The following is a 13,620-nucleotide window of genomic DNA, read 5'->3' as shown; positions in this document are numbered from 1 at the left end:
ACTAGGCAATTTTACGACGTAATTGTAATAAAATGCTCTATAAATATCGTAAAAGCGTCAAAACCAATAAACAGAGTGTGATAAATTTTCTTTATGATAAAAACTTTTAGAAGCTCAATAACCGGTAAATTTGTATACAATTAACAACTATTGTGAGTTCTTCCATAATGTACTGTGTTAAAAATCACAATTTTAAAATAAAATAATTCAAAATTTAGCCCCGCAAGAGGCCCAAAAACTGTGTTTGTTGTGATCAAGGGACTATGATATGAAATATCAGTTACCGCAAAAAAATGAACATTCACCGTACTAGTTCAAACAGCCCGACAACTTTAAATAAAACAGAAAATTTTGTAAGTAGGTAGAAACTAGAAAAGGCTAAAGCTATTATAATGTTATAATAACACTATGTTTTTCTATTGCTTACATTGAGTGTAACGACAAGCAAGTTCTGTACACAATTACGGTGTTAATTTTTTTAAGGAATTTTGTAACTGCATAATCTGGCGGTCGTTTTACTTGAAAATACAGATATTAATGCTAATCGAATTCCACTGACATTATGCATTCAATTTTGGAAATTAATGTTCACTGTTTCAAGCATAGCGACCGTGACATTGGAGATTGCTTACCGTATTTTATTAGGGTTTAAATCACAGTCAGATAACATTAGAAAAATCACATAGGGTTAAACCAGACGAGCCCAGAATCGGTCAGTCATTACGCTTTTTAGAGATAAAATACGATCAAAATGATATCTCTAACATGTCATCAAAGTTAGTGTAGATGTCAAGTATCACAGTTGAGATTATCATGAAGATTTTACCTAATTGAGTGATCGTAATGAATTCAATGGTTTCGAATATTCTAACGGGTTCTTTTATACCCTGTGCATCGGAAAATCAGATTTACACTTCCATTAGAAATAGGAGCCGAATGGGCAAGATTGAAAGTGGTACGAAAGATTCATAAAGTGGAGATGGTTGGAAAAGCTTTCCTCTTTGGCCTAATGGTTGACAAAATCTAAATTATTCACAATAAAAAATTCAAATAAGATTTGGTCATTTTGTTTGTTCAAAAATAAAAACATGTGAGAAGAATTTCGATTTAAAAATTTTATTAAAAAAAATGTACAAATATTAATTTTATTGAATTGCGTTTTTGTATTTATTTCATTTGTGAAAGTTCCATCCATGATTGATACTCATTAACAACATTTTGTTTCTTTTCTTTATCAGCATACTTAAACGATCGTGATAATATAAAGAAAATAATCATTGTCAAAAACATTAATGCAGCAAAGAAGAAAAATTCAATCGACTGCAAAAGAAAAGGATATAATGTTTAAAAATTTCATTTTCGTGTTCATTTTGTAAATATTTTTACTTACTTGAGACTCAGAAATTTTAACACCAGCTATGATAACAACAATCATATTACCAAACGCCGTTGTGAGTAACCAGAAAGCTTGTAATACAGATTTCATACTGGCTGGAGCTTGTGAATATGAAAATTCTAAACCAGTTACAGAGAACATTACTTCACCAACAGCCATAACCAAATATTGCGGTAATAACCATAACATATGTAGTGTTTCTGGTTTATCTTCTTTTACCATATTCATTGCCTTAAAAAGTATTTTTTATATTAAATATTTGTATACTTAACTTAAAATCCTTAGTTTACCTAGTACCTAGACTAAAGAAAGGATAAGATTTGGAAGAAAAAAAAAGAGTTTAAAATGGAATTACAAGTCTAGTAAAGAAGTTGGACATTTAGAAAACATAAATAAAACTACACTTACAAAGGCGCCGGATTCTTCGTCTGGATCAATGATTAATGTATACACTTCGCCAAGTATCAGATCTAAATCTTTGACTTTTTCCTCATTTATATATAATTCGTATTGATCTGGTAGAAATACATGCTGATTATCGAAATTTTTTGAATTAAACTTATGTAAAGTATCATGGTGTTTACGAATTTGAATATCGTAATCTTCTAGTGAATTTACAAGAACTCTGAAACAAAATAGTCGGAGGTTTTTAAAAAATTAATTAAATCTAAAAAGATAGGATTTTGAAACTACTTAACTCGCGTACTGTGCGAGAGTCCTAATGACTTAAATCCTTCTAAATAATTTAAAATTGTCAAAGATCCCTGGTGGAAAAAATATTTGAAGAAAGAATAAGTCATAATAAGTCTTAGAAACTCTGAAAAAGTCTTAGGAACTCTGAATTTCTTAACGTTTTTGAACTGTCTAATTCAGACTTAATTAGTCTGTATAACTCTGAATTAGACAGACCAAAAACTTTGAGAAATTCGGAGTTATTCAAAGTTCCTAAGACTTTTTCAGAGTTTTTAAGACTTATTAAGACTTATTCTTCATTCTTCAAATATTTTTTCCACCAGGGATTGAAAAACAAACTATAGACCAACCTTAATTGTGGCATTCCATGTGCTTTTGCTTCATCGGTATTATCATGGAAATAAACCATTTCTGAAGTATCATTTTCCGCACCTTGTTTAAAGAAGAACGACGATTGATCTTCATTAAATGTTTTAAAATTGTGTTCATTTTCAAATTTTCCGCAACAATCACATTCCACACTATATGGTATTTTATTACGCCATGTATGTCTTGAATATTGAATATCTTTTAAAACGTATGAATCTAAATTATTTATAATAATATTAGTTCCATTTTTATGGAAGGACACATTTAATGGGCAATCGTATCCATTGTAAATTCGTAATTCACTTAAACCATCTCCTGGTAATTTATTGTAGGTTCTCTGAAAAATAAATTAACGATATTACTTCAGAAAATAATTTAAAAAATGAAAAACCCGACTATGTTAAATAAAATTTGAAAATAAAGAAACAAATCCAGTATTTTATATAGCGACTTTAACAGTCGGTGCCCATCATTGGGAAGATTTGAGCCGGTCTAGATATTAATGAGCCTCGACTGTTAAAGTCGCTATATAAACATCGGGCTTTTTTCTTTCTTTTCAGATTTTGTTTAACACAGCCGTTTTTTTTTTTGTTTTTTTTTAAATTATTTATTTTATTTTAGACTTTTTATTGTCCCGGGACCAAAACATTCCTCTTATTATGCTATATTCAATGTTTTTAAATAAATTTATTATTCCTTGGATGTGTGGGCGCACATCTTAAGCTTGACCTTAAGTTTTCAAGCTCAATAAAAAGCTCATTCTACTTATAACTGGTAATCGATAGATGAAGACTTTAAATTAGAAAGATGTTATTGATTAAAAAAAGTAATATTTTTTGTTCAAAACATTTTTACAGTTTAGGCAAAAACAGACTGACAAGTTTTACCTGTTTTTTCGTATCAAAATTGTAATTTTGTATTATTGTTTCTACAAAATCTAGACACAATAAAAGTAGTTTGTTTGTCTATAAAGAGAATTTTTGTTGAAATTAAATGAACAAACGCACAAAAAGCTAGATTTTTGCTATCATATTACTCTCTAAAATATTCGGTTTATAAAATTCATTTTCATCTAATGTTTGTTAGTTATGAATCAACGAGAGGTTTTAATTGAACCGGAAAAGTTAGATCGAATTCGATGCCGGTATAAGATGTGTGCCTTTGAAACTAACATTTTTCGTTTGAAGCATTTTTCTCGATTATATTTATCAAGTTTGAAGTATATGTCAACTTAAAAAGACACCATGTATATTCAAATTAATAGTATAGAAAACACATAGATTACAACGAAGCATTCCACTTCGATAATCAACCTTTCATTGTTTTAAACTCTTTAATTTGAAACCAAAAACAATTATTTTCTATCAGTAATATATTTGAAATAAAAAATATAAAAAACTTACCTGTAATGCAATTTCCACAGTACCAGAAATAATAAACGCACATGCCGCTAATAATCCACCAAAAAAGATTCGTTTTAATGGACGTTTCAATAAATTATATTTCGCAAATGCTGGATAAATAACTTTATCAAATAATGGAATTAGAATTAAACAGAATAGTGGATTTAATGTTTGCATTTGATCTGGTTTTATTGTAAAACTACCAATTTGTCCATTCATTTGTTTTGCTTGTAAAGTCCAACGTGAACCTTCTTGATCGAATAATGCCCAAAATATTGGTAACGGTATATATAATACTAGAACTTGTAACACTGTTTTTACACCATCAATAAATGGTTTGTCGTATTTATCATCGGCATAATCCAACCAATGATTTTTACGTTTGTACTTTTTCATTAACTTTTTACGTGATATTGCATACTATAACAAAAATTGTTATTAGAAAAACATATTGATGAAAACATTAGCGATTTTTTTAATCTAATTTTGATCCCTGTCTAACAATTTGAACAATTTAATCTATATTGGATTCATGACCGGCTATTACTTCTTGATATATTTACTATTATTAAATGTTTCTTATATTTTGTGTGAAACAGAGTTAACAATTATTATTGCAATCAATGAAAATTAATTAATTTCATTTCATTGGGAATTCTTCTGAATTTAAACTGTGGTATAAACCCACAAATAGCGTACCTCCCACATGGGTTAATCAGAGGCAGGTTATCCACATGGCAAATTAGACATTTTAAACAAAAAAAATTAAAATTAATTAATATAAAATAGTTAACAAATATGTAAGATATTTACAATAGATTTCAAGCCAGAATAAAATACCTATAACGACTAGAAACTACTTTCATGATCGTGTTCACGGGTTTGATTTTGGTTCACATGAACAAATGGTTGACAGTCTAATTCACACAATTTCTGCAGAAAGGGAAAATTTTAATAAATATGAACAGCAAGCCTTGGAACTCTCAATAGTTAAAGATTATAAAAGGGACATAAAGAGGCGGAAGAGAACGCTCAGAGCAGATTAATCTGCCAAAGATATTACTTCTTCATTATCTGATCGCTAAATATTCAGAGTGACTGTATATCATGGAAATTATAGACAGACTTGTGGTTGAACTTCAAAAGAAACGAGAAGGAGAAGCGTTCAGAAGTTCTTACAATAAATTTTCGTTTTTAAGAAATTTGATCAATTGGAAAACTGAAGAAGATCAAAATAGAGCAAGTAGAAGTAGTGAAGATACGTAAATATATTATTGCTAGATTCTTATTACGGGGGGCGCCTACTTTTGAAACAACCAACAAGTGCAAACATTTATTTTTAGTGCAATTGAAAAAAATTCATATTTATAAAAAATCTGACTCACTCTCTTATCGATTAACTAACTCTAATATATTTTGCTTAGAATTTAAAATAAAATTTACTAACCTTAATACATTTGAATACTTGAACAACCATATTTCCTTGCGGTTGTTTGATAATATATCTATTTCGTGCAAACAAATAAAACACTGAAAACAAACAATAACACTATTGAACAAAATTGATTTAAACATGCTTACACCCTATTAACATCTAGATATTAGGACTTACCAGATGATATACCCATAAGAATTGCTGGTACAGAAAACGCTAATGTATAACAACTATCTTCCCCAAAACAATGTACATCACCACGCAATACTGGTGATATAAAACGTGATACCAGTACACCAATATTTACAAATACAAAAAATATTGAAAAGAATTCAACAAGTTGTCGCTCTTGTTGTGGTACGATAAATTGGTCGCCACCAAATGCCGATATACATGGTACAATACCGCCTGTACCCATTGCCACTAATAATAATCCTATTATTGTGACGATTAAACTGCAAAAAAATTTTGTTAGTTTAATATTTCGCTCGAATGGTCTCGTCGTCGAGTATTGGATTTTAATGCTAAGACTCTATCTAGTGATAGAAAAAAGAACTTTTGTCAGAACGCCAAATATAGCACAGCACATTAAAATGTATAGTAAAGCATATATAGTAAAGCATTTTGATACTCGTGGCGCTGATATCTTAGCGTTAAAATCCAATACAGTAAATGTAAAAATACTGGTTGCTACTTACCTAGATTGAACATTAAATAATACTGGTAGACTCCCTGTCGAAACCGTTAATACTCCTACTATATAAATGAGAGAACTAAAAAATATTGTCTTGAATTTTCCAAGCCAACTATCCGCAATCATGGCACCAAATATTGGGAAAAAATACGCGAACATTGTGAATGAATGAAAAATAGTTGTAGCACCATCATTGTCCATTCCAAATTTATCACATAAGTAGATGGTCAAAAGTGCTGAAAAAATGAATTGTACAAAATGAATCTTAATCGATATTGAGCTATGGAGAAAAATTCTAACTTACTTCGAATCGCATGGAATGAATATCTTTCGGATATTGTAAATGGAAGAATAAAAAATACTGATTTTGGATAGTTTACTGGCTGAAATTTAAAAAAAAATAAATAAATAATAAGTAATCCACAAAAAATACTCGGGCAGATAGTGCATTAAGTTCACTGTTCTTGTCTGTGGTTATTCAACAACATTTGTTTGATAAATTACGAACTGGTGTCCACAACTTGTCTTCAACGAGAAGTTGTAGAAGAGAACAGGGGAAATTCGAATGGAGAACAATCTGCACAAAATGGCAATTGGATTGAGCATGCTGAAAATATGTTGAAACAAAAATAATGCCAGAAAAGCAAGATTTAAAATTGCTGCCAGTTTTTGAAATGAAGATGAAGCCTCAAGAAAGCAAAAAGGGAGGGAGATTGAATCGATTGGCCACATATTATCATCCTACCCAAGAGCCGAGATCGTTGGAGAAGAAAGGGCTTTAGTAAAAAAAATTTCACATGTTATTTTTGACCTCATTTTGTACAAAAGTTCTTAAAAATTGAGTTCCTCAATTATTTGAGAATTTATATACCTACTTACCTCTTCTAACTGTTTTTCCGAATCATTTTTAGGTAATATTTGCGTTTCTTTTTTGGCATCTGAAAATAAAATCATGATTACATTGTATTTTGAAAAAGTAATGATAAACCAAAATTCATTTTGATAAACAGTAAGGTCATTTCCAAGTCAGAAACCTTGAAATTAGCGCAAAGTTTACCGACCATATTTGTTTAGAAGTTTCCGCACTGATTTTGATAAACTTAACAAATAATACGAGTAGCATAAATAAAATCATTTTGAAAAATTTAGGTCAAGAGATCTTTGGCATACATTATGAGTACCTATTTTATTCTAGATTAAATTCAAGTGGAAATTGCTAATCTCGTCGAAATATTTTACAAACTTAATATATTTTATTACACCTAATAATTTTTAAAATTTGTAAATATTTAATGTGTACTCAATTTTTTTTTTACAAATGTCAATGCCAATTACGTAATGATAAACGATGTAGAATTGTAGAAGGTTATTGACTTCGATAAAGGCATTTTAAAGAAGATTAAAAAAAAAAATTGATAACAGAGATCAAAAGTTGGAAAGTTTTTAATTTTGCTAAGTATTTTATTTCAATATACTTTATTTTAACGGAGCTATGTACATTCAGAAATAATATAACTCTGTGAGTCTGATTAAATAATATCGGAAAAACGCATTTCCTCCCTAGATATTAATTTGCGTATGCAAAACATTTTTAAAAAAATTGGCGCCGAAATAAATTAATTTTGCGCATGTTTGTCGAATGTCTAATTATTTAGAATGTAGTAAACAAATCAAATGTTAATTTTATGTGAGTACGTTTTTCCAAAATTTTGTTTGTCATTTTTTGTTGTATAAATTATGTTTACATCTTTCTCAAACCGAATGTAAAAGTCAAATAATACTGACTTGACCTTTTCAACTTGTCATAAAATTGTAGATTTGTAAAAAAACACAACATTTAAGTTTTAGAATTCAAGGTTAGTTTACATTAATTATTTTCAATGCAACAAAGGGTTTTCATCCTTCATTGTACTCCTTACCTTTGCTTTTGGAAAGTGCTACACTATTATTTTTTTCTGGAACAACTTTTGGTATTAATGCTTCTTCAGCAGGTAATAATTTTGATTCTTGTTTATTCTCCATATTTTATTTTCCACAAAATTTGGAATTTACCACAAAAACACACTGATTGTTAATATTTACATTACTGCTTATAAACTTAAGTCTAGAAATAACTGGAATTATCTGGAAAAAATATAAACAAAGCATATTCAATATCAAAATATTTAAGCGTCAAAACGTGAATGTAAATAAACAAAACCATATGACTTCAAACCGAACTCTTTATTGTGAATTTATAAATTTAAACGACCATGTAAAGATTTATTTTACACTTGACCGTATTTTTTAAACACACGTTTTAACAATAAATAATATTTTAACTATCAAGGTTACTTGAGTGCGTAAAACGATTCGTTAATATGGTATCTACTGATGATGTTTTTTATACGCAGTTTTTATAACTGTATTATATATTTACCACTGTAAATTGATAAGAAAGAACTGAATTCTGAGTATTTGTATGCTCTCGAAGGTAAATTTTATTTATAAATGGAGTGTGACTACTATAAAACTTTTGAAAATGTGAAACGAATCATACGACCTCTATACACACGTAGTGATTAATGTTTAAACTCATTTCACCCTGCATCTTTTGTTGTTGATGAATATAAAAATTTGACCTTGAAAGATAAAGGTAGTGTTTAAACATTAAAAAAAAAAAAAAACAGATATAGAAAGAAACAAAACTCGTCTTAGTCGTGCAAGAATTGCTACCAGTAACGTGCATTTCACGCACAACAAACAGAGAACAATGGAAGATATTAAACCAATCGTTAGATCGTCATAAAATGAACGCTTTTGAATCGATATATAAAAAGAAGATTCGCATGTCTTAGAGACGAGTCCGAATACCGTGAAATAGTCTCATAGGCTCCAATTTCTATAATTTAGAAATCGATAGAAAACGAAATGTTAAAATCGAGCAAGAATTTGGAATTGTTAAGATGGTGTGATTACACAAACAGAACAACAAAGACAAATGCAGATTTAGCATACTTAGAGACAAGTTCGACTATCGTGAAATAGTTTCATAGACTCCTAGTCCTATAACTTAGAAATCGATAGAAAACGAAATGTCCAAATCGAGCAAATAAATATTAAACTAATACTTTGATCATCATGAGAATTATGTACTAGACTTAAATTGGGGATTACAACAGAAATGAGACTCATCATAACGCCGAATGTAATCAGTCATTTATATTGAATAAAAAGATCATATTAAGACCAAAGTGTTGGAGAATGTTAGGTACAGTTGAAATACGTCTGAATTTTTGGACTGTCTAATCATTATGAAAATGTAGTTTAGCACCACAGTACCTCCAAATGAATCATTTAGTAGTATATATATAGATGTAAAAATTTAATGCATTTAATTTTAAATAAATACGCCCCGTTAATTGGAATTTACTAAAATATAAACAGTATTCATATTAATTGTTGAAAATTAATATTTTTAGAATTTATTCGCTATAAAAATTTCTTTTATTAGATTAACAAGCCTTATATATATATATATAATAATAATAATAATAAGCCTAATTCAGCCCACTGGTTGGGTAAAGGCCTCCCCTAACAGCTTCCAATTTCCCTATTTTTTGCCTTACGAATTCTCAGACATTCTTTACATTTAACAATTTCATCTCTCCAGCGATTTATCTGGCGTCTCCTTTTTCTTCTGCAATTATAGGGTGTCCGTGTAATCGTTTTATTAGTCCAGCTCGTATTCTCCAGCCTCGATATATTTTTTTATTTTGCTCTTAATTCTTATTTTTATCAAAAAGGGGTTTTATCGACCTTTTAATATTAAGCATGTCTCGCTTTTTCGCATGCTGGCATGAGCGAAGTTTTTTATAGTCTTTTTCAAAACTGCAAATTTAAACGTTGTAAGCATTTTTATTTTGCTCTCATTTCTTATGTTGAAGGAATTTTTTGCGACCTTTTAATACTCAGCATGGCTCGTTCTTTCGCAAGCTGGTATGAGGGAAGTTTTTTATAGTCCTTTTTTGTAGTTAGTGTTGAAACTTGAGATCCATAGACTAGCACAGTAAAACAGTGCTTGAAAACTGCAAACATAAATGCAGTAAATTGCAAAGCATGAAAGCTTCCAAGATTCGTCTATCATTTCTTTGCCCTTTACATAAGGAATATAGTTCTGAAGCGATTATATAAAGGAATTTGACGATCCTAAGAACACTATTTTTACGTAAACCAAAGGTTTTAATTTTGCCAATAACAGCAGAAAAATAGAAAACATTATTTACTTTTTTGCAAAAAATCATTTGATTTAAAAAAAGAAAAAAGGTGCAAAATCTCGAGAAATGAGTTCACAGCATATTGACAACAATGACATAATACAAACACAGAAAAATATGAAGTATAAGCTTAACGGTCAATTTTTCTGATATCTTCATATATTTTTGTCTATTTGCGAACTGCTAATTATTATAAACCCAGGACTTTTACATGAATATATTGGATAATAGCTATAACAAGTATTAAAGTACAATGTGTATCAGCAATAAATGAATAAAAAAGAGTAGAATATATGAAAAAAAAAATTAATTCTTACTTACATTCCTTGACTAGCCTACCACAAGTAGGAAAATCAATCAAAATAACAATGGAAAGGTTCAATGTTAATAAATTCTAACATTCTAACAAACACGTGAATGTGATGTCTGACTACCTTGCACTAAAGAACCAGATTAAACCAGATCACGCTGGATAATTATATTTGAACAAGGTGTCATAAAATTTGATTCGAACTTCAATATTGATAGAGATACAGGTAATGATGTTCAATCAGGATTACACATATTTAAATTCTTTATAAATATGTGTAAGAGAATTTAAGACGTACGTACTTAAGATGAAAACAAATTTACGAATGTAAATGTATTAAAGAATTTAATCACATTTTAAAAAGTTTACGCGAAAAAAATATATAAAATTGTATGTAATCCGAATAAATTAAAAATTGTGTATAATTTATCACGCATCACTTATCGATTTATAAAAAAGCAAGAAGTCCAGCACGTGATGAAAATTTCGAGAACTAGCACTTGTTATAATAAATTATTCACCAATTTATGCGCGATGCTAAAATCATAAGATAATATTATTTGAAAATTTAAAGACTAATTTAAAATCTTTTGAAATTAGATAATAGTCCAAATAATAAGGTAAAATATAATTAGGTTACTATTCTGAAAACCTACGTCTAATTGGATTACAACAAGCTCTGGGAGTCTCAAAATACACAGGCGATTCGAAATTCTATTCACCTAATCACGAACGAATATATTGAGAAGAATGAGTAATTCTACTAATAGCAAGATCTACAAATATATCAAGCCCGTGGAAAAAAATTAAATTCTAAAAGACAAAAATCGGAAAACTCCGCATAATTAGGCAAATTCGAACCATGAACCAGCTGAATATAAAGAAGTTCTATGTACAAAATATAGTCTACAAATGGGACCTATCTAGAATTTGTCAAGTTTGGAAGATATATCTATAAACAGTTACGACTGGCTTAGTAGCCGAGCGAGTAAAGGCATAATCACGTGTACCTGTTCAATTACTTGGAATTGGGGGGTTGTGGGTTCCAGGCAGCGGCAGTCTGCTTAATTATAATTAATGGGGCGGTAAATTGGTCACACTGTCGTCGCTTTGATAAGGACGAAGTAATCGACTCCACCCACATCATAAATTTAATATATTGTATATATATATTCGAATGTAGTTTAAAATAAATAATGATGTGGAGGATAGGCTTAGAATCGGAGGTTCAACCCCGTTATTATTATTACTATTATAATACACAGTTACGGCACTTAAAATCTGCAGTTTGATTTTGAACGATTAATATGTAATTGTATAATTAATAATTTGAAATTTGCTGTAAACTATAATGAACCAGACCTTATAATATTCGATTAGTCTCAAATATTGTATTTATTTATTTTATTTCCATTTAGACTTTAAGAGTAAACCAACTATAAGTGATAAAAGAATAGAAGAAATAAATCGATTTCATTATTAAAATATACTTACAGGTAAACTATTCAGTGAAGGCACTAAATTCACTATACAAACACTATACACAAATTTTTAAAGCACTTAAATTTAAAGAAAATTTTAAACGTAAATTTGTTCGATGCATACGAAAAGTTTTTTAACAAAGAAAAATATGTTTTAACACAAAAATAAATTTACTGAATCATTATTGAAAAATGTAATAAATACGTATCTATATTCTATATCTATATAGATATCAGAGAGTCTCTGACAATAATAAACAAATGAGTTTATTAACAATGTAAGGATATTATATGAACTCACCAAAGCTGCCACAAACAGTTAAAATTGTTTCTTTTAAATTAAAAGAAACAATTTAATTGAAATTAATTAAGTTTTACAAAACAAATACAGTTAATTAATAAGTATGGTAAAAACACAATTAATATTAATAAAATAAATATGAATTAGTTTAATTCAAGACATATATAATAAATAAATACGATTGTTAAGGGAAAACAAATTTTTATATTAATTTATATTTTTAATTTGTATAAACTGGTTTATTAGCGATAAAGTTTGTAATTATTATTATGGGTTGGTATACAAAATTTTTAATATTATGTGGTATTGAGAATATTTTAATTAAAAAAGTGAGGTCATAATTTCTTTTTTTTTTATTGAAAAATATATCGTATCGTGTTGTTTGTTGTCTAATGCAAAATTTATATTGAAATATTGGAGTGAGATTTGGAGGAGAAAAATATAATACTGGGTAGGTATTTACTAGTTCAATGCAGACAATACTAATAGCTGTGGTAATCTCTTTTGAATTTTGTTGATAAAAACCTTTTTTTTTTTATCATTTTTGAATAGTGAAAACTTTGTAAATAAAGCGTTTTTATTAAAATAGTTGTCGGTTAAGTGGTTTGCTGTTTTATTTGAACAGGGTTCTGAAAGAATATGATTTACTACAGCGACCAAAGATTTCAAGGTTTTCTTAGTATTTTGACCCGTTGATTCCGAACTCAGAATGCTACACTTTCAAAAATCAAACCTCAAACTATTTTTTATAAGCAAATGTAATTTTTTCGGTTCTGATACCATAATTTTTGGGTACCTTTTTCGCTCATATCGTCTCTAGTAACAGAGCTCGCAGATTAGAATAAACAAATAGTCTAGTCGACAAGTTCAAATGGGTAAAATAAAAATTGTCGTAAGAAACTAAAAATACGTGAGATGGCTCGTTGGATCTGGAATGATGTCCAGAAAAATGTGCCGGATGAAAATTCGAGAAAGTGTTGCTAATTAACAATTGTCCTATTTGCTGAAAAATTAACTTAAATATAAATTACCAAGTTCAGAATACAAAATAATTTTTATAAATTTTTAAATTGTTATTTTATACCTAAAAAAAATTATTTAATGTGAGATTTTTGACGCTATTACAACAATCTAAAAAGGACGTAAAAAGACCTATTTTCAGCGTTAAGTTAAAATGATAAATAATGGGGGTAGACTTCCGAAACTGGATGTTTCTTATTGGATATTCCCTCCTTTTTAAAAATCTTTTTTTTTTTGTCATTAATATTAATATTTTATGAAA

General features: G+C 28.8%; 1 protein-coding gene across 1 annotated transcript; it reads right to left on the bottom strand.

Annotated features, from left to right (window-relative positions):
* Positions 1-1,161: 1,161 nt before the first annotated feature.
* Positions 1,162-12,120, bottom strand: LOC123294594 (solute carrier family 15 member 1-like). Its single transcript, XM_044875676.1, has 12 exons — positions 12,051-12,120; positions 7,910-8,114; positions 6,870-6,928; positions 6,295-6,373; positions 5,995-6,226; positions 5,474-5,751; positions 5,309-5,391; positions 3,862-4,281; positions 2,440-2,795; positions 1,805-2,021; positions 1,391-1,627; positions 1,162-1,320 (listed from the first exon to the last, which is right to left on the bottom strand). The coding sequence occupies exons 2-12, from the start codon at positions 8,010-8,012 to the stop codon at positions 1,168-1,170; spliced, it is 2,217 nt and encodes a 738-aa protein (XP_044731611.1). The 5' UTR covers positions 8,013-8,114; positions 12,051-12,120; the 3' UTR covers positions 1,162-1,167.
* Positions 12,121-13,620: the final 1,500 nt, after the last annotated feature.

The sequence above is a fragment of the Chrysoperla carnea genome, chromosome 3 (genome assembly GCF_905475395.1).
Source record: "Chrysoperla carnea chromosome 3, inChrCarn1.1, whole genome shotgun sequence".
NCBI lineage: Eukaryota > Metazoa > Arthropoda > Insecta > Neuroptera > Chrysopidae > Chrysoperla > Chrysoperla carnea.
This window is presented reverse-complemented; position numbering and strand designations above follow the sequence as displayed.